The following is a 21,740-nucleotide window of genomic DNA, read 5'->3' as shown; positions in this document are numbered from 1 at the left end:
ATGTTTTTTTAATTTGCATTTTTTCAAATTCACGAAAATAGTTTAAAATTCATGAATATTCCTAATATTTATGGTTTTCTAAGAAATTATGGTTTTTTAATGTGCAACATTTTCTAAAATACATTTTAAAAAATTGTAAACATTTTTTATTTAACAAAAAGTTCAAATAAAAGTATGATAACCAGTTTTGTCTAAGCTAGCAGTGTAGCGAGCGGAAAGAAGCTAAGCGAGCAGAGCAGGAGCCGAACTGAGTGAGCAAGAGTTTCATTGGCCGGCTCATATGAGTTATAATAGCAAATTTCATGGTCTCAACGTGGAATAAGAGCTCTTAGGGGGATCACACAAGCACCACTAGCTGACACTGAGGATGAAACGCGAAGAACACCATAACCAGGCATCAATCAACTCCACTCTCCTCTAAAAACAAATACAATTTTAAACAATAGCCGAACACGATATACGAATGAAAAGAAAGTATGGTCAGAACATAATTAAAATCCAAGCCAACATAGATAGAATCAAAATGAAAAAATGAACTGCAATGACATGCTAAGGAAAAAGAGAGTTAATACCATGAGCGGAGAACGGCGCGGCAAAGTGCGCAGCAACCTCTAGTCTTCTTGATATTGTGTAGCATTCTAAATTGTTCATCGAGAAGAAAATACTGGTGGTTAGAAGGATCTGAGTTCATTCTCTGAATTACAACAAGTTAAATATCTGGTGTTGAATCTAGAACAAAAATGATGCATCACGTGTAGTAGTTCCCTGGTCCTTTGCTTTTGTTATGTCGACATTACTTGATAGAGATTACTCGTTAACATAAGGATTTTCGTTTTGTCAAGTTATACCCATTTCCCTGACACTATTGTTGCTCGTATCGGAACATGTATGAACTTAGTATGTATGGTTCAGCTCAACTGAGCATTTGGTCGTACCACAAACATGCGGCAGTGGCTTCTCGTCGTTTCTAAAACTGTATGTTCAGTTTACTTTATCAGTTTTACTAATTTTCAGTCGTCTGAAAACGATTTCGTCTCAGGTCGTTTTTTAGTCCGTCTGATTAACACGAATCTCAGCGCGTTTCGTTTGTCCTCAGTACGACGCTGGGTGTGTGGTGGACCTTTTTCCGTGCTGTTGGGCTTTCGGGCTTGCGGGTATGCAATGAATTTCACTATTCGATCCGCAAGCGACATGCATTTTGAATTTTCTATTCAGTTATGGGGCGGCGTCCTTTGTTCTACCTGCAGAAGGGGTTGGTGGGGGTAGGCCGAGGTGGGGCGGAGACGGCGGAGGGAAGGCGGGGGAGTCCTCGCCGGCATTTAGCAACGGAGATGGCGCGCGGCGAGTCCTCCACCTGGAGAGCTTGTAAGCAAGAGGCGTGCTCCACAGGGCCGGCGGCAGGCACGTTAGGTGTTGGTTTGGAGAGGATCTCGGCGGAGCTGCCCCGCCGTGTTCGCCACCAGCAAGCTCCAGTCGGTGGGGGCGACAGCATTCGCCGGCGCCGGCGCGGCGCAAGGTATCACGCTCCTTCGCCCTGCCCTTTATTCTGTTCTATATGTGTCTGCTCCCCGCCTTCGCGCTGAATTTCAGTTTGTCATCACTGTCGCTGGTCACAGACCTCCAATAGCCAGGGGGGTGGTTCAGTTTTTTGTGGATTTCGGCCAGGAAGGTGTGTGGTAGAATAGAAACCCCTCTGAATTTCTTCAATGGTGGGGAGTTTTTTGAGTGGTTTCATCAGAGAAGGCCCCTGAATTTGTCTCAGGCTCCCTGTACGTGTTTGTTCCCCAATTTTCCTTTACTAAGTCTGCCTCAACTTTGTGTTGAATGTATTTCTCTTTTGTTCTGGATGTAGAGCTCATTCACTGTCATTTGATTTTCCCACTTTAGTGTGTCCCCTGTAAGATTTTTTTAGAGGCCCAAGGAATGTTTGTAGATGGTCAGAGATAGGTAAATGAATGTATGTGTTTTTTTCTGCAGGAGTACTAGTGTGTGGATTTCGGTCAGGAAGGTGTGGAGAAATTGTAGACTTCCACTATTTTTGTTGTTAGTTTGATTTTGATGGCTTTTAGTAATGGATGTTTTTTTTCCCTGAGCATCGAGTGATTACCTGGAGAATGGTTAGGGATAATCTGAAAGCAGTGATATGCACCAACTAACCAGGCAGTAGATGTCTCTGAAACTCATGTATGCAATGGAATTTGTTGCAGTCACCCCCTCTTTTTTAATCTGAATAAGTGAGAAGTGAAAGGTTTAGATATCTGTGCTCATACATGTGTTTTTGGATCTATGCTTTTTTTCCTTATACACATGTTTTTTGAATGCTTTTTTTCGTCCCCTTCGTACCTGAATGAATAGATGTTAAGACGCTCCTTCAGTTATGAGTAACTCCATAACAGCAGCAGTATGTTTGATGTCCAGTGTCCAGATCCTTTTTGAAGGGTCTTATGATGACCACATGTTCTTTGTCGAGAGAGTTATCCTAGTTCATACTATTTCTTCAATCTTGGGTGTATTCATGTGCATTTTTTCAAATGTTCTATGTTTGATCATGTGTCACTGCCTATGTTTGTTTTCATGTTCTTTTTGTATGGGGAAATTGATATGGGTGTAGATTCAAGATGGTTTTGAATTTAGTGTTTTTGCATGCTGCGAGCATGATCTAGCCCACAGTCATCTTGTAGAAGTAGTTAGTTATTTTTTACTTTTTAGCTTTACTGCGAGCACAACATTTTTGTCTGATATTCTTTCAAGGCAATTTTTTCTTAACTTTTTCATTCCCCCATACATGCAGGTGTGCAGATTATGCAGGTTATAGACCTTCCAGTGTTGGCTATGACGACAGCTACGATCCTGATAATGAAATGTCAAACAACGACAGTCTGGAGGGGAGTAGCACATCCAGTGATGATGTATGGTCATGTAGATTTTAATCGGCTTTTCACACCTTTTTATGTGTTTTGTTTTCTGTCTTATATGTGTGTAACAGCTTTTTTCTCTGTTTGTTTGCTCTGAAAGGAATCTGTGTCCAGGAGGAAGAAGATGTTAGAGGATGCTCTATTCGGCTTTTTCAAGGAGGTATGTTTTATCTTCTAGTTTTCAGTTTATTTTTTCTTTTATTTTTATGTTGATGGTTTCTGTTTGTTGGTTTCCATCTTGCCCAATAGGCTCTCAAATCTCTAAAGAGGGAATTCTCAGTTTTTTGTCACAACGCTAATATCAAAGTCGAGGTTGTTGAATATCTCTTGTACCAACTCTTTAATGTTTTTGCATCACTGAATTCACTTTTTTTTTGTTAGTCTTAGTTTGCTTTTTCAATGTGGTTTTTCAGAATAAAAGGCTAAAAGCAACAGGGCTAGGAAGGGATGCGTACAGTGTGTATGCTACCAAGTACTTCGCTGAGATACTCAAGCATATGTCTATTGGCCGGAAGGATGTGATCTCAAAATACGGGTTTGAGCATCTCCTGATGTTTGAGAAGACTGAACTCCCTTCTCACTTCACCAGATGGATTGTTGGTTGCGTAGACACAATATCTTCCCAAATCATTATTGATGATCAGAAGATCATCTCTCTTTCTAAGGAGTCTGTCCATCTTGTGTTGGGTCTGCCAAACAACGGCATTATAGCGATACCCAATAAGGAGAGAGGGAAGAGTTTCATTATGTCTAGGTTCAATCTTTCAGAAATTCCAAATGTCACTTTCTTTGGAAATTTGCTCACATCATCAAAAGATCTTAGTGGTGAAGACATCTTCATATGTTTCATGGTGATTGTTATGTCATGCTTTTTATTCCCTTCTGCAAATGATCATATACACACGGACTTCCTATTCCTTCTGGAGGATCCTACTATCACAAGGGGATTCAACATGTGTCTTCTTGTCTACGAATGGATTTTGGCCGGCATCAACCAATATGTGTTGTTTGGTAGGGAAACCGGCAGAAAACCAAAAGCGTTTGATTCTGCATATATTGCTTGGCTGTAAGTGTTCAGTATCTCTTTTGTTGTTTTTGGTTTTTTTGTCACACATACCCCCGTCGATTGTTTTGTTCCTTTTCCTTCCCTAAGTTTTTTTGGGTGTTTTTTAAGGTGTTGTATTTGGACAAGCTTGACTTTGGTATAAGGGTGGTCGAGCAAGGCGTCCCACGAATTCTTGCATGGAAGGGTAATTTGATTAAACATTTCTCGGAACTTGACCGGAAGAAGCGCAACTTATTTGGAAGGAGACCGTTCAAAAAGGAGGTGTGTTAGACGTTTTTCATTTTTGTGTTGAGCAATTTTTCTTCTGTAGTTCAAAAGGGAGTTAGGTACATGCATCTCTTTCATCTTTTTTCTGTAGTTAGTCATTATTTTTGACTATTTTCCCTTTTTTCCGCATCAATTATCTTTTTATGGCAGCATGTGTTTGCAACTGAAGTTGGTGCTCCTCATGGCATTATTCAACAAGGATCAATATCAGTATCTTTCAAAGAGGAGATGATGTCATCTTATGCTAATATTCTACTTTGCACGTTTTAGTCTTGCCTCACTATGTTGGTATCTTTCATCTTAATTTTTTTCAGGTTTTCTTGTCATTTCAGTGTTGTTCTTTTTCTGTTATTCATATTTTTGTTCTTTGTCAGATCATTTAGGGCATCATTGACAGCGCAGACTGCCACAACATAAAGGAGTTTGGTTTGCAAAATGTTCAGGAAGCAATAACATCAAATGTGTTGAACTTTCTATCTGGATCCAGACTATCATCTCTTTTCGTCGTTAGTGGTCGGGACACCTCTTCAAAACTAGGACCAGTAGTGAAACAAAACATGGGCATAATGAGCAAGGATGATATAACTCAACAGAAAAGTTCACACGGTATGCATTTTTGGTGTGTGATGAGGCTCCTTTTTACTTGAGAATCTCATCGGATACTTGCTCTGTTTTTTTAATTCAAAGTTATTTTGACCATTTTGTCAATTTATTTTTAGTTTTTGTGGTCTTCGAATAAATGTGTTTTTATTGCTTATGTGAGTATATGTGTTTTTTCTTGGTTGGAAGCAGAGTATGGTGAATGCAGCAAAGTGAATGAGAACCTCAAGCACGTTAAGAGCAGCATCAACCACACAACTGTCAAGATCAATGAAAACATAGTTTCATCATTTGCACCTACTAAGCCTTCAGTCATCGGAATGAGGAACATCAAGCTTCCATTGCAACCTATTGATGAGAACAGTTTGTCGGTAGTTCATAAGGGCTCACACGATGCTTTAGGTTCATTCGTGAAACTTTTCCTCCATGTTTCTTTTTTTATTTCCCACTTTTTTCTGTGTTCTCTTCCTTGTTTTTAGTAGTGGCTTTTTACATCTGTTTTTTTGTGTGTTTTTCTGCAGCAACCCCAGATTGTGTGATTACTAAAATTGTTGAACACAACAATGAAAAGGGTAAATCTATTTTTTCTTTTTCTTTGGTTCTTAAGTTTAGTCTTTTCTATGGATTGTACAGTCAAGTTTTAATTTTCTATTTTCTGTTTTTCCCCATCCAAGTGCCTGAAGTGGGAGTAGTGAAGAAGGTCAGGGCTAGAGTGTTCAACACAATGCATCATGAGCAGGAGTTTTCTTTGATTAACACATTCCCAGCAGGGTTGAAGGAGCGCAACTCTTTCCTGCAGTTTAGTGTGCAAAACGGCCAGGGCACTTTCACACGCCCCACCAGTCTAACCGGCACAAAAAATGATGTTGGAGGTCAGATTGCACCTCCTGAGGCAGGGCAAAGCAATTACCAAATGATTAACCACATGCCACCAATAGGCCGTATAAAGTTGTTCAGTGAGGAGGTCAGCTTTTATGCATCTTTTTTGTTTGTCACATTTCCTTTTTTTTGTCACTATGTTTTTTTCATCTAAGATCCCATGCACTATAGGACTGCAAGATTGGCACAAGCAACAACCATCCTAAGCTCATGGCATTAGCAGACAAGAATTTTTCAAAAACCCACCAAATCATTGGCACAAAACAAGCACCAATCCCAGTGGCCGATCTTTCTCCCTCTATGGTTAGTGTTTAGATTTTTTACTCCCTTTTTTATTATTTGTTATGAGGCTACGAGGGATATAGGGAGCTGAGTGCGTCTTGTTATACCTTTTGTATTTAGTCATTCTTTTTGTCTTGTCTTCTTAGTACTTTTATTGAGCATTTTTTTCTGTGTTCTACATGCTCACCGTAGCACGACAGCTCAACCAATCAGCAAGCAACTTTTTCTTGTCAGCATATTTTTGTAGCTGGACAGTCCTAAAATCTAAAACTAGTTAGGTAGGAAATCTTCAATCTATCTTTTTTCGCATATGTGGAGCTATTTTTGGTTCAGTTTTACATGATTTTTTGCATGTTAGCTTTCACCGAAGCTTTTTTATTTTTGTTTTTGGCAGCCAACTAAGAGGAAGGCAGACATTGTTGATATCAGTCCAAGAAGTTTTGGTGTCAGGCAAATCGAATTTGCTAAGAATGCAGATCATGTATACAACAATCTGATCGGACCAATTGCGAAACTTCAACGCCAATCTACAGTAGGGGTAGAAGAGGTTGTTGATGTGCCAGACGACATTGATAATCATATCATTATCGATGAACTTGCGCTAGACACCATTATCAATCAAGGTCGACATGATGATTTGATCATTTTGCGACCAAAAAGTCTCCTGGAACTCCCAATCAAGGAAAACGAAAGGTTCCCTGTGTCAAACGAAGAGTGCATGCATTACAACTCAATAATCGAACTTGCATATACAAAAAGAATTCAGAGGTACGTCAATCAGTTTTTAGCCTGTTTTATTTAAGTATTTTTACATACTGGTCTTTTTTCAATCTTTAAAGTGTGTACTATATCATAATTTTGTAGTATATCATTTTGAAGCTGTCAAACATCTCACTAGTTTTTTAACACTTTGATTGATCGATCAAAATTCTCTTCCTCCAACATGTCACTGTCATTGGTGTTTTTCTTTTGTATCATAGTTCTTTGACTGAGAAAAAAATCATGTGTATTTTTGTGTCTTTTCAGCCTGTGAAAAAAGTTACCATTGTTCTTTTGTCTTTCTCGTTGTTGATTTTGCTATAGTGTCACCTCAAAACAAGCTCAAGTCAGTGCTTCACGCTGAAATATCTTAGTTCAAGTTTAGGGCTTTTAGATTGTATATACACCAGTTAAGGTCTGATACCTTTGAGTTACTGACAATATAAACATTAGTGAATAAGTAGGTAAATAAGGTTTTAAATCTTACTGTCCCGTGGTATGTTTTTGCGCACTCACAAAACCCTATGTTCCTAGTGATACTTGAATAGCTCATGGTAAGGATGGCAGCATACAAAATCCATTTTTGGCCAATATAGCTTAAACAATGATCAAATGTTGTTTCATCAGAAGATGGCAATTGCCAAGACCAAGAACACCGACTAGATTATTCCTGTTCGCCCATAGAAAAGTATGGCCGTTCCTGATTAGTTTTTTTTGTTTCTATGTGGCAACAAACAGGAAGTATGCGTTGACGTACTCGATGGTTCATTGCAATTATGTATCACTTGGACAAAGCCTTATGCCAACCGGGCACGTCGACAACTTTTTGATCCCTTGCTTTTGTCGGAAGTTCTTCGAGGACCGTCATCCCTCAATCTCTGGAAGGCACCATTTCTTCCCGAATATTGGTGTATGTTTTTAGTTTGGTTCAACATTTATCATTTTTTCTGCTGGTTTTTTACATCATTTTTGTCACATCCCTAGCTTCTGGTGCTGCCTGGTGTGTGCATCATGTTTAAATTCTGAAACTTGAACTGAGGAATTTTGGAAGCCTCAAAAACTCAAATAAAAGAGGGGCAAAAACCCTAGAAATCTCATTCATTGCTCCAAAATGCTCTTTTTAAATGTTTGATAATTTTTGGTAAGGGTTCTGGTCCCAACCAAAATATTGAACATTTTTAAGGAATTATTTTTGGGACTTTGGATTTAATTCATTAGCTATTTGAATTTGAATTATATTCATATAATTATAATATAATTTCAAATACCCCTGAAATATTTTATAAGCTTTTGGAAAAGTCCATCTAGCAATATAAAATATTCAGAGGAGTTTTTGGCATTGTTTGAATTATTTTAAATTCAAAACAGTGGCAAAATAAATTAAATAAAACAAACAGAAAAAAATAAAAAGAGCAAAGCTTACCTGGCGCTTACCTGCAGCCCCACCTAGCGCCCCATCTGGCCCAGCACCGCAGCTGGCCGGCCCAGCCCACCAGCGCCCTCCCTGTCGTCTTCCTCCTCGGGACAGTAGGACAGGGGCGTGTGCCCGCGGCGCGCACGCACGCGCAACGCCACCTCCTGCCTGCCTGCTGCCACTCCGACGCCGCTACGGATGCCACGCACCCCCTCAGGCCTCTCTCAACTCCCTCCCGTGCTCATCCCCTTCTCCTGCTCTCCCTCTCGCTCCGCACCTCGGACCCGAACGGAGCCGCCGCCACCGACGCCGATTGCCGCAGCCACCGTGCTCCCCTCGCCTCGCCGACGTGCCAAGAAGCCCCGTCTCGTCCCCCTCTTCCTCCTCACCAAGACAGAAGGTGCCGGAAGCCCTGGATGTCGCCAGCTCCGCCGTTCCCCTCCTCGGCCACCGAGGATCGCTGCCGTCGATTCGTCGCCGTCCGGCCTGCCCCGAGACCGCCGAGCATCTCTTCGTGACCGTGGTGAGCCCCCGGTAATTTCTCCCCTAACCCTGCCCTCGTTTGGTTGCCGTAGTCGCCGCCCCCTTGCTTACCGTAGCCGTCGCCGCGCGGGCTCGTCGCCGGCGAAGCCCCGGTGACCAAATGGCCCCGCGCGTGCGTCCGTTGCACTCGCAACGACCCGTGGAGCAACGCTAGCGTGGCAGCTAGCTCGTTTGCAAGCCGCAGCGCTAACCCCGCACCCACCCGAGCTCCGGCTGCCGCCTCGCTCGCCGCCGTTGCTGATTCCGACCACCTCAGCACCTCCCGCTGCTACCAAACGACGCGCCTCACCACGACGCGTCCGTAGAGACCAACCCCGCCTCCTCTCGTCGCCAGAATCGCCGGAACGAGAGCCGCCGCCACGTCCGTGTGTCACCGGCGGTTAGCCGCCGACGTGGCCACTTAATTAGGGCTTAAACACCCCGCTAATCACCCACTAGAGCCACTGCCAAGTGGGCCCCGTGCCTAAATTAATTAGTTTAACCTCTCTGTTAAATTAGCACTAATCTCAGAGGGCCCCGCCTGTCACCGTTAACTTTGCCATGTCGGCATTGACCGGACCCACCAGTCAGCCTCTGTCCCTGCCTGTTACACTGACGTGCGGGTCCCAGCCGTCAGGTTTGACCTGGGCTGGCGCCTTTGACCTGATGACGTCACCCCGACATCATGCTGACGCACTTAATCTTTTCTGTATTTATTCTTATTCAGGAAATTCCAGAAAATACCACAAACTTCAAAAATTCATAGAAAATCAACCGTAACTCCAAATTAAATAAATTATATATGAAAAATTATCAGAAAAATTCAAGGAATCCATCTGTACCATTTTCATGCATGTTAGAACAACTTATAGCTGCTGTTTAGCATAAATCAATTAAATGGCATTTAAATAATCACATGTGGAGTTTGAATTTGAACCTAGGGTTCAAACCAACTCCATTTAACTTGCTGCTAGTTGCATTAGCTCAAAACACATTCATTTTGCCATGTCATGATCATGCATCATATTGTGCATTGCATTGATTGTGTTCCCTTCTGTGTTGCCGGTATTTGTCCCCTCTCGATAGACGTGATACCGATGATGTGATCGTTGACACTGATGAAGACTCAATGTTATCTTCAGAAGTGCCAGGCAAGCAAAACCCCCTTGTTCATTCCGATACAATCCTACTCTCTCGCTCCTGCTCTCTTTTACTGCATTAGGACAACATCGATTCAACTGTTATTTGCTGCGGTAGTTGAACCCCTTTATCCTTTGCATGACCTGTCATTGCCACAGTAAATAGATGAAACCCACTAGCATGAGTAGGAGTTGTTTGAGCCCTGTTGTGCCTACTCATTCATGCTTGTTTGTCATGCCTGCTATTGCTTAGAGTTGTGTCAGGTCTGATTCATCGGGAATGAATCAGAGGTGTGTGAACATGTCCTACGGTGTGTGAGCTAAGCGTGTGAACACGATTTGGTAAAGGTAGCGGTGAGAGGCCATGTAGGAGTACATGGTGGGTTGTCTCATTGAAGCCGTCCTCAGGAACTGAGTTCTGTGTTTGTGATCCATGATTCAGCTACTACCATACATTGGGCCCTGAAATATGACCCTGCTCGACTTCTTATTCACCCTTGTCCTCTGTCCAGGAGTTGCAAGTAGTTTCTGGTGTTTGTAGTATGCTGGAGGCCGTGGACAGCGCTGACCGTAGGGGTGGGCTGTGATGCGATAGGCACGTGGCCGGGTAAACCGGGCGCCCGTTTGGTGTCACGGAACCCTGTTCACATCGTTTGGGGCTGTGAGCGAAACTCCGGCCGGATCTCCTCATGGATGGAACCCGAATAGGCGATAAACCTGGACTAGAGACTTGAGTGTTTAGGTAGGTCGTGGTCTACACCCACGTCGGCTTTCGCTTGAAGTCTGCCGAGCACATGTCGTGTGCAGACGCTAAGTGGTGGAAACATGTATGAAGAAGTACACCCCTGCAGGGTTAACATCATCTATTCGAATAGCCGTGTCCGCGTTAAAGGACTTCTGGGTTGCTTATATCAGTTCATAGATAAGTGAAAGTGGATACTCTAAAATACGCAAGATAAGCGTGAGTGCTATGGATGGCGTTCTCGTAGGGAGACGGGAGCGGATCCATAGTGGTGTATTGATATGGTGAATATGTGGACTCGTGTGCGCCACCTCAAAAGAGTCGCTTGCAGTCGTAGTTTAGGATAGCCACCGAGTCAAAGCTGGCTTGCTACAGTTAAACCCCACCATCCCCTTGTTGAAAATGATGCATATGTAGTTAGTTCTGATGTAAGTCTTGCTGGGTACATTTGTACTCACGTTTGCCTATTTTATGTTTTGCAGAGAGACTTCGGTCTCACTAGTAGTTCCGCGTGGACTTCGACGTTTAGCTTGTTACCTCAGCTACGATCTTGTGCCCTCGGCAGGATCTGGTAGATAGTCAGGCTTCTCAGCCTTTTTCATTTATAGATGTCTGTACTCAGACATGATAGCTTCCGCTTGTGCTTTGACTTGTATGCTCTGAGTGTTGGGTCATGAGACCCATGATTGTAATATCTCGCTCCTCGGAGCCTTTTGCATATAAACTACTGAGTCGTAGAGTCATTTTGTGATGCCATGTTATATTGCACATATCGAGCATATTGTGTGTATGTTATTGAAATGCTTGGTATGTGTGGGATCTGACTATCTAGTTGTTTATCTTTAGTAGCCTCTCTTACCGGGAAATGTCTCCTAGTGTTTCCACCAAGCCATGGTAGCTTGCTACTGCTCCGGAACACTTAGGCTGGCCGGCATGTGTCCTTCTTCGTTCCTGTGTCTGTCCCTTCGGGGAAATGTCACGCGGTGAATACCAGAGTCCTGTTAGCCCGCTACAGCCCGGTTCACCGGAGTCCTGCTAGCCCAGTGCTACAGCCTGGATTCACTCGCTGATGACCGACACGTTCGATGCTGGGTCATGGATGCCTGTCCCTGTAAGTTTGTGCCACTTTGGGTTTACGACTAGCCATGTCAGCCCGGGCTCCTTACCATATGGATGCTAGCGACACTATCATATACGTGTGCCAAAAGACGCAAACGGTCCCGGGCAAAGGTAAGGCGACACCCGTGGGAATACCGTGCGTGAGGCCGCAAAGTGATATGGGGTGTTACATGCTAGATCGATGTGGCATTGAGTCGGGGTCCTAACAGCGTTGGTATCAGAGCTTGACTGCCTGTAGGATTACCAAGCCAAACTGGTCGAAGTTGAGTCTAGAAATTCTTTAGTTATATAAGGGAATTGATTGTGGGATGAAACGTAAGGCTCTTTTTACTCCTTATACTTTATGCCCTTCTGATCTGAGTCATCTTATCTTTCCTACGGGGATTAAGAACTAGGCTATCTCTTCTTTCTATCAGGATCACGTATTACTAATCCGTAGACTTATAAGATTGTTGGATTTAAGCTTGAGTTCAGTTTCTACTACTTCCGTATGTTAATTGTTGATCTCGAAATCTTGATATTGTGCTTCTGAGTGGTTATGCCACCATTTTTGTGAATGTCTCAAATCTTTTCTGAGCATTTACAGTCGTTATGCTGTCTGAGTCATCCCAGGTTTCTAAGTAGTCTGATGCAATTGCAAATCCTTTCTTCCCGTTTCAATGTTCCCATGGGCCAGATTAACCACACTAATCAGTGAGTTGAGGTACTTCGTTACCTTGACATATATGTTGGAGATATTATTATGACCCTAGGTGTCTTAGGGGATCATCTAGTAATTTAGCCATGATTTGTGTTCCCAGTGTGATGATTCTGGACATCATTCTCGAAAGCATCCCGTGATGCTACTTAGTAATAGGTATTCTGTTCCTGGGTTCTTGAACCCGAGATTCACTCTACCTACTTCATGTTGATAGTAATTGCTAGTGCCTTTAGGACATTAGTAACCTTTGCGATAGTCCTTGAAGTCCGTGGTATCTTCTTCTTCCAAATACCATGAACTACCTATGGCAGAAGTTCCTCGTTGAACTGAAATATCACAGCAGGATTATTCTTGATGAGTTCTCCATTATATATTGTGGCTCTGCCAGTTCTACCTTTCTGCATGGGTTATCCGGAAGAAATATGTTGAACTTCGTTCGACATGCTAATCCATGCATCCACAACTCAGAAAATTATATGTTCCTTTGAGTTGTCCCTCTTTAGTTTTCTACTGACCTTCGTCTATCAATTGATATCAAGGGTATGCATGCATTCGTTTATCAATGCCTATTACCCCTGTGGTCCGTCAAGCCATTCTGTCTTGAATGACTTGGAGAAACAAACTCCAGTACCTCATCCATATCTAGGATTGGGTCAAAGTAGTTGTATTCCGCAGATCAAATGCCAATCCAGCTTTTGGTTCTGTTCTACCTTGGAGTATTACCCCCCTTATGTCAGAATTGTCATGAGAACTGCACCAACTCTCATGAATTTTGACGTAGTGATACTTCTCACCATCATTAGTCATTCCTCGGCCCTCGTGTTGATGCAACCGGAATACCGACAAATGAATTGTGATGTGTGAAATCAATACTCCCAGCAACCTCGTTGCTTGGTAGTTAAAGGATAATAATTTCATTCTTAGCATGTTGGTTTTTGAATCATCCTTCTAAGACTGATCGTGCTACCTAGTCCTTATTTCGGTGCACCCTTCGATTGATGAGTTAGGATCTTGTCAAGTCCTCACTCATTTGATCATATCGTCTTGCCCTCAAAAGCGAGATTGTTCTCAAGCTTAGTAACATACCAGTGGTTCGTGATTTTCCGAATATCTTCTCGGAAGTATTACCAGGTTGTTCCCTGACTGTTATGTTGAGCTCGTGATCAAGTTGGTTTCTCGTGAACCACCTTCTCTCCAAGAATCGGTGTTAGATATCCCTGAGCTAGTTGGTTAAGCTAGACAACAACTTGGAGAGTTGGAAGATAAAAGCTTGTCTGACTTAGTTCGTTCCAAAGGGATATTCTTGTGTAGTGTGTGTTGAAGAAAGATGATATCTTCATCGATTGGTCCTTGTGATCAGTTGCTGGACCTATTGTCTTATCAATCCTTTGATTTGAGTGTGGGCTATCGTCAAATCAAATCAGTACCAACGATGCTCGTAATGTTGTCTTATTCGTGGTTGATCCCTCGAGCATACACCATTATATCTTTTGGGTCTAACCAATGCTATCACTTGTTCACTTAACTATGGAATTCCTTTTAAAAGGAAACCCAGATGAATTGTTGTTGTGCCCATTGACAACATCCTTGTCTTCTCCATAATTTTGCTGAACATTAAGCTAGTGTTGGAAACTTTTGAAAGCATTTGTTCATGCTAGCTCATGAAGCATATGTTTGGATGAAGGTAGTGACTTCCTTTAATTCATGTGCATCTGATGCAAGTTGCCGCCGTGGATTCGAGAAAGTCAATGTTGCTTTCTTTGGAATCATTCCAAATCAGTCATGCACACGTGCGAAGAATGCTGTGGTTTGAAGACTTGCAACCTTCAATCTATATGTATCCCTAGCACACCAAGCCACTGATTGATTTGTTCAAGGAGAAGGAGTTCCTTCATAAGAGCTAATCCAGACTTATGAAAGAACTTCGATATCCTCGCTGATGGTTCCCAACCAGAACTCGGTAGTGTTTTATTGTAAGACTACCATGTGGGCATGCTTGTCTGGGACAACGTGTTCACATGTTGTAGCGGAACCAGCTCATGTTTCGGAGCTTGCTATCGTAGTTCATTCCCCGAGAATCTCGCAACGTCATCTCGTCGATTCGTGTTGCAAACTTCCGTTTTTCTTCCTGGACTCGATGAGTCTGGAATATCCTGACACCAACCAGATCTGAATCTCAGGCAGATATGATGGTTGGAATATTTCCCAAGAATCATAATATTGGTCGCGCAATAACCGGTAAAGTGGATGTCGTGGCCAACACACCCAGCCGGGAGACCTAATATTGTAGTATCTTGATTTGAGGAAGTTGGCCACCTCCCCATAGGGATTTCGTAGGATTTACTCCCTAGTTGCCCTATGGATTTCTGTGTTCTGAAGTCCGACCTTTTACTTGATGTTCTAGATATCAAACCATATCTATGAATGGGTACACTAGCACATCAAGGAGAACATTAGAAGCGGAGTGCTAAATGTCTCTCGGTCGATCATCCAGATTTTGTCCCCTTGGTCTCGCTAAGGTGAAATCTAAGAAAGTGTTATCTTCCTTTGCATCTGCATTGTCCATTGCTACTCATCATGGTAGTATGTTGTGTTGTCAGCACCTTTGACACGGATGTTGATAAAACCCTGATGAATATGGAAATGCTCAAGTTCTTGAGAGCACGCACAAGCGCTACGTGTTACCATCGACTCTAACTGGATTCCTCTCAGTTTCCTCGACAACGCTATGACCTTTTCAAACAGTGAATTCACTCTCTATTGTTGGGTTCTTCCCCAATTACCAGAATCATTCCCAGCATTTGCATTTTGTTCCCAGCTTGCACCGCCAATGTGTCATTCTACCATGGATCTCCTCCATTTCCGGTGATAAGCAAATTCATCCATTACGTTGTCTTCAACAAGGTAATCCACATCATCCAAGTCCGAGTATGCCATTCTACCGACCCCCTCCAAACGATCGCTCGAGAATTGTCTTAGGCTGGTTTAAAGAGTTTCAATGATCTCGGTATCAAAAGTAATTATTTTTGCCACTTAAGGGGATATATCTTCGAGTCACCTTCCCTAAGGTGCATCATTATGGTGTCATGTCAACTTAACTCCTCGCTACGTTGACAATCGTTTACCACCTTCTTAAGTGTGGAATTGTTGTCTACCTAGTGAACCTTCGTCATCTGCCTCACTCCATTCTTATGGATGTGTGCTTCGTCCCTCAGCTCGAGAGAGGTTGCTATGTCTCATTCCGTGAGTTAATCCTGAGTTGTTCGATCTTCAAGAAGATCGACCCTTCTAGAGTCTCGTCCTTCTCTCCATGTCATGTTGGCAGGATTTCTCAGAGCAAGACTTCGAGACAATGATGGTGATCGAATCAACGTTCATTCGAAGTGCAACCTGGATCGTGAAGATTATACTAGTTTGCGTTTCCCCTTCATCCTACCCTACGCTTGAATCTCGAGACGAGATTCTTGTTTAGCGGGGGTGAGTTGTCACATCCCTAGCTTCTGGTGCTGCCTGGTGTGTGCATCATGTTTAAATTCTGAAACTTGAACTGAGGAATTTTGGAAGCCTCAAAAACTCAAATAAAAGAGGGGCAAAAACCCTAGAAATCTCATTCATTGCTCCAAAATGCTCTTTTTAAATGTTTGATAATTTTTGGTAAGGGTTCTGGTCCCAACCAAAATATTGAACATTTTTAAGGAATTATTTTTGGGACTTTGGATTTAATTCATTAGCTATTTGAATTTGAATTATATTCACATAATTAGAATATAATTTCAAATACCCCTGAAATATTTTATAAGCTTTTGGAAAAGTCCATCTAGCAATATAAAATATTCAGAGGAGTTTTTGGCATTGTTTGAATTATTTTAAATTCAAAACAGTGGCAAAATAAATTAAATAAAACAAACAGAAAAAAATAAAAAGAGCAAAGCTTACCTGGCGCTTACCTGCAGCCCCACCTAGCGCCCCATCTGGCCCAGCACCGCAGCTGGCCGGCCCAGCCCACCAGCGCCCTCCCTGTCGTCTTCCTCCTCGGGACAGTAGGACAGGGGCGTGTGCCCGCGGCGCGCACGCACGCGCAACGCCACCTCCTGCCTGCCTGCTGCCACTCCGACGCCGCTACGGATGCCACGCACCCCCTCAGGCCTCTCTCAACTCCCTCCCGTGCTCATCCCCTTCTCCTGCTCTCCCTCTCGCTCCGCACCTCGGACCCGAACGGAGCCGCCGCCACCGACGCCGATTGCCGCAGCCACCGTGCTCCCCTCACCTCGCCGACGTGCCAAGAAGCCCCGTCTCGTCCGCCTCTTCCTCCTCACCAAGACAGAAGGTGCCGGAAGCCCTGGATGTCGCCAGCTCCGCCGTTCCCCTCCTCGGCCACCGAGGATCGCTGCCGTCGATTCGTCGCCGTCCGGCCTGCCCCGAGACCGCCGAGCATCTCTTCGTGACCGTGGTGAGCCCCCGGTAATTTCTCCCCTAACCCTGCCCCCGTTTGGTTGCCGTAGCCGCCGCCCCCTTGCTTACCGTAGCCGTCGCCGCGCGGGCTCGTCGCCGGCGAAGCCCCGGTGACCAAATGGCCCCGCGCGTGCGTCCGTTGCACTCGCAACGACCCGTGGAGCAACGCTAGCGTGGCAGCTAGCTCGTTTGCAAGCCATAGCGCTAACCCCGCACCCACCCGAGCTCCGGCCGCCGCCTCGCTCGCCGCCGTTGCTGATTCCGACCACCTGAGCACCTCCCGCTGCTACCAAACGACGCGCGTCACCACGACGCGTCCGTAGAGACCAACCCCGCCTCCTCTCGTCGCTAGAATCGCCGGAACGAGAGCCGCCGCCACGTCCGTGTGTCACCGGCGGTTAGCCGCCGACGTGGCCACTTAATTAGGGCTTAAACACCCCGCTAATCACCCACTAGAGCCACTGCCAAGTGGGCCCCGTGCCTAAATTAATTAGTTTAACCTCTCTGTTAAATTAGCACTAATCTCAGAGGGCCCCGCCTGTCACCGTTGACTTTGCCATGTCAGCATTGACCGGACCCACCAGTCAGCCTCTGTCCCTGCCTATTACACTGACGTGCGGGTCCCAGCCATCAGGTTTGACCTGGGCTGGCGCCTTTGACCTGATGACGTCACCCCGACGTCATGCTGACGCACTTAATCCTTTTCTGTATTTATTCTTATTCAGGAAATTCCAGAAAATACCACAAACTTCAAAAATTCATAGAAAATCAACCGTAACTCCAAATTAAATAAATTATATATGAAAAATTATTAGAAAAATTCAAGGAATCCATCTGTACCATTTTCATGCATGTTAGAACAACTTATAGTTGCTGTTTAGCATAAATCAATTAAATGGCATTTAAATAATCACATGTGGAGTTTGAATTTGAACCTAGGGTTCAAACCAACTCCATTTAACTTGCTGCTAGTTGCATTAGCTCAAAACACATTCATTTTGCCATGTCATGATCATGCATCATATTGTGCATTGCATTGATTGTGTTCCCTTCTGTGTTGCCGGTATTTGTCCCCTCTCGATAGACGTGATACCGATGATGTGATCGTTGACACTGATGAAGACTCAATGTTATCTTCAGAAGTGCCAGGCAAGCAAAACCCCCTTGTTCATTCCGATACAATCCTACTCTCTCGCTCCTGCTCTCTTTTACTGCATTAGGACAACATCGATTCAACTGTTATTTGCTGCGGTAGTTGAACCCCTTTATCCTTTGCATGACCTGTCATTGCCACAGTAAATAGATGAAACCCACTATCATGAGTAGGAGTTGTTTGAGCCCTGTTGTGCCTACTCATTCATGCTTGTTTGTCATGCCTGCTATTGCTTAGAGTTGTGTCAGGTCTGATTCATCGGGAATGAATCAGAGGTGTGTGAACATGTCCTACGGTGTGTGAGCTAAGCGTGTGAACACGATTTGGTAAAGGTAGCGGTGAGAGGCCATGTAGGAGTACATGGTGGGTTGTCTCATTGAAGCCGTCCTCAGGAACTGAGTTCTGTGTTTGTGATCCATGATTCAGCTACTACCATACATTGGGCCCTGAAATATGACCCCGCTCGACTTCTTATTCACCCTTGTCCTCTGTCCAGGAGTTGCAAGTAGTTTCTGGTGTTTGTAGTATGCTGGAGGCCGTGGACAGCGCTGACCGTAGGGGTGGACTGTGATGCGGTAGGCACGTGGCCGGGTAAACCGGGCGCCCGTTTGGTGTCACGGAACCCTGTTCACATCGTTTGGGGCTGTGAGCGAAACTCCGGCCGGATCTCCTCATGGATGGAACCCGAATAGGCAATAAACCTGGACTAGAGACTTGAGTGTTTAGGTAGGTCGTGGTCTACACCCACGTCGGCTTTCGCTTGAAGTCTGCCGAGCACATGTCGTGTGCAGACGCTAAGTGGTGGAAACATGTATGAAGAAGTACACCCCTGCAGGGTTAACATCATCTATTCGAATAGCCGTGTCCGCGGTAAAGGACTTCTGGGTTGCTTATATCAGTTCATAGATAAGTGAAAGTGGATACTCTAAAATACGCAAGATAAGCGTGAGTGCTATGGATGGCGTTCTCGTAGGGAGACGGGAGCGGATCCATAGTGGTGTATTGATATGGTGAATATGTGGACTCGTGTGCGCCACCTCAAAAGAGTCGCTTGCAGTCGTAGTTTAGGATAGCCACCGAGTCAAAGCTGGCTTGCTACAGTTAAACCCCACCATCCCCTTGTTGAAAATGATGCATATGTAGTTAGTTCTGATGTAAGTCTTGCTGGGTACATTTGTACTCACGTTTGCCTATTTTATGTTTTGCAGAGAGACTTCGGTCTCACTAGTAGTTCCGCGTGGACTTCGACGTTTAGCTTGTTACCTCAGCTACGATCTTGTGCCCTCGGCAGGATCTGGTAGATAGTCAGGCTTCTCAGCCTTTTTCATTTATAGATGTCTGTACTCAGACATGATAGCTTCCGCTTGTGCTTTGACTTGTATGCTCTGAGTGTTGGGTCATGAGACCCATGATTGTAATATCTCGCTCCTCGGAGCCTTTTGCATATAAACTACTGAGTCGTAGAGTCATTTTGTGATGCCATGTTATATTGCACATATCGAGCATATTGTGTGTATGTTATTGAAATGCTTGGTATGTGTGGGATCTGACTATCTAGTTGTTTATCTTTAGTAGCCTCTCTTACCGGGAAATGTCTCCTAGTGTTTCCACCGAGCCATGGTAGCTTGCTACTGCTCCGGAACACTTAGGCTGGCCGGCATGTGTCCTTCTTCGTTCCTGTGTCTGTCCCTTCGGGGAAATGTCACGCGGTGAATACCAGAGTCCTGTTAGCCCGCTACAGCCCGGTTCACCGGAGTCCTGCTAGCCCAGTGCTACAGCCTGGATTCACTCGCTGATGACCGACACGTTCGATGCTGGTTCATGGATGCCTGTCCCTGTAAGTTTGTGCCACTTTGGGTTTACGACTAGCCATGTCAGCCCGGGCTCCTTACCATATGGATGCTAGCGACACTATCATATACGTGTGCCAAAAGACGCAAACGGTCCCGGGCAAAGGTAAGGCGACACCCGTGGGAATACCGTGCGTGAGGCCGCAAAGTGATATGGGGTGTTACATGCTAGATCGATGTGACATTGAGTCGGGGTCCTGACAGTTTTTTGGTGTACATTACCCTGCGTCTACTTTGCCATTTTGGTCATGTATTTGTTTGTTCCCTGCAGGAGAACATACTGAACTACCAAGACGATAAACTAAGATCAATTGCCACTTCGTTTCTGGGGGCAGCATCAGCAAGTAGGGGTAAACGTCTAGATTTGTCAAATACGGTGTGTTCTTCTTTGTCCTTCTTCCTTTATTTTTTCTTTTTTTGTTTGTGTTCTATTTTTTCCGTTTTGATTTTTTTTTGTTCCAACTCTTTTAATGTGTTTTTATTTTTTTCTATTTTTGATTAGCTGTTCTTCCCCACATGTCTCGACAACCATTGGATAGTGTTTGCTGTTGATTTCAAGTGGAAACTTTTTGCTTTCTTGGATTCTTTTTATGACAAGGACTCGTATCTTCACAAGACTATCAGAGAGAAATTTGTAAGTTGTTCATCACCTTTTTTCTTTTGTTTCTGTCCATCACACTTTATTCATCACGTCTTTTTTTGTCCAAATGCCTTCCCCCCATCTATATGATTTTATTTTTTTATGTTTCTTTTTTTCATCATTTTTTATTCACAGGCAGATCAAGAACTTCATCAAGTTGTGGGAAATCATTTTCCAAACAGACCAGCATAATTTCAAGATTTTCAAAAGGATGTACCCTCATGTGCCAAAGCAGACTAATGGGTAAGGGCTCTCTTTCCCCACCTGCTCTTGTTTTTATTTTTGTTTTCCCTCTTTTTAGCTTGTTTTTTTGGAACATCACCTCTCTTTTTTCAGAAATGATTATGGAGTGTTTGCAACAAAGATAATGGAGATATGTGCACCACCCTTGGATCTGCGCAAGATTTTCTCACATGACGACATCCAACACATAAGAATTCAGTACATGAACCAACTTTTCTTTTGGAAGAAAAACACTGCAGACAAGAGCCTTGTCACTGGTTTCAACTTACAGGTTCTTCTTCTCATTCATTCATTTTAACTCTTCATTTTTTCACATTTTTTAAATTTTATTTTTCACATCTTTTTTATTCTTTTCTGCATTTTTTTCTAACTGTCTTATGATGTGTGTTTTTTCTTTTTTTTTCCTTTGTTAGGGTGACTTCGTCAGCAATCCTCCATGACAGCGGTGGCGTTTCTCTGTTTCTAGGCTTGTTGGATGGGCATCAAGAGAAGAAGAGAGCTCATTTAAAACAATTTTGTAGCATCATCTAGATCAATTTTTGTGTAGTGTAGTGGTCCGTTGAACTGTTGAGGAAGTTGTCGTTGGTTGTACGAGCATATCATATTTGTTGTAAATGCTGGCCACTTTCTTTTTCATGTAGATACAAATGTTTGTCCTCTATGTCAGATGTATACATTCAGAGACAGACTATCATTTACCTTGTTAGTTTGTTTGTTCTCCCTTAATTTTCGGTAACTTAAGTGTCAGTTTTTCTAATGTTATGCGTCTATCAGTTTAGTGTCTAAACCCGTAGGTGTCTAATTCATTCTATGGTGTGTACCACTTTTTCCATCGGTGTGATTTTTCTAAAACCTCACTCTGTGCGCCGCTCTTTTTTTTGAGAGACGCCATGCTCAGTCTCACTACTGCAATGAAAGACTAACAAAGATGTCTACAATCAGTCCTTGTTCGCATCTATATCAAATAACATGAAAACATCACACTCATTTTTGTTCAT

The 21,740-nt window shown here is 43.6% G+C and overlaps 1 protein-coding gene across 5 annotated transcripts; it reads left to right on the top strand.

Moving 5' to 3' along the window:
- The first annotated feature begins 4,113 nt into the window (after positions 1-4,113).
- Positions 4,114-21,417, top strand: LOC119317465. 5 transcript variants are annotated; one of them, XM_037591937.1, is made up of 14 exons: positions 4,114-4,242; positions 4,399-4,511; positions 4,623-4,854; positions 5,041-5,250; positions 5,370-5,420; positions 5,523-5,812; positions 5,899-6,030; positions 6,404-6,777; positions 7,507-7,678; positions 20,131-20,235; positions 20,362-20,493; positions 20,639-20,742; positions 20,836-21,013; positions 21,156-21,417. In XM_037591937.1, exons 3-14 carry the CDS (start codon positions 4,806-4,808, stop codon positions 21,180-21,182), a joined length of 1,824 nt encoding a protein of 607 aa, XP_037447834.1. In that variant the 5' UTR covers positions 4,114-4,242; positions 4,399-4,511; positions 4,623-4,805; the 3' UTR covers positions 21,183-21,417. The 5 variants fall into 5 exon arrangements, 4 of the variants coding, with proteins under 4 accessions (XP_037447834.1, XP_037447839.1, XP_037447830.1 ...); XM_037591942.1 differs by having other exon boundaries at positions 4,399-4,532; XM_037591933.1 differs by having other exon boundaries at positions 4,399-4,536.
- Positions 21,418-21,740: the final 323 nt, after the last annotated feature.

Source organism: Triticum dicoccoides, chromosome 1B (assembly GCF_002162155.2).
Source record: "Triticum dicoccoides isolate Atlit2015 ecotype Zavitan chromosome 1B, WEW_v2.0, whole genome shotgun sequence".
NCBI classification, from domain to species: domain Eukaryota; kingdom Viridiplantae; phylum Streptophyta; class Magnoliopsida; order Poales; family Poaceae; genus Triticum; species Triticum dicoccoides.
This window is presented reverse-complemented; position numbering and strand designations above follow the sequence as displayed.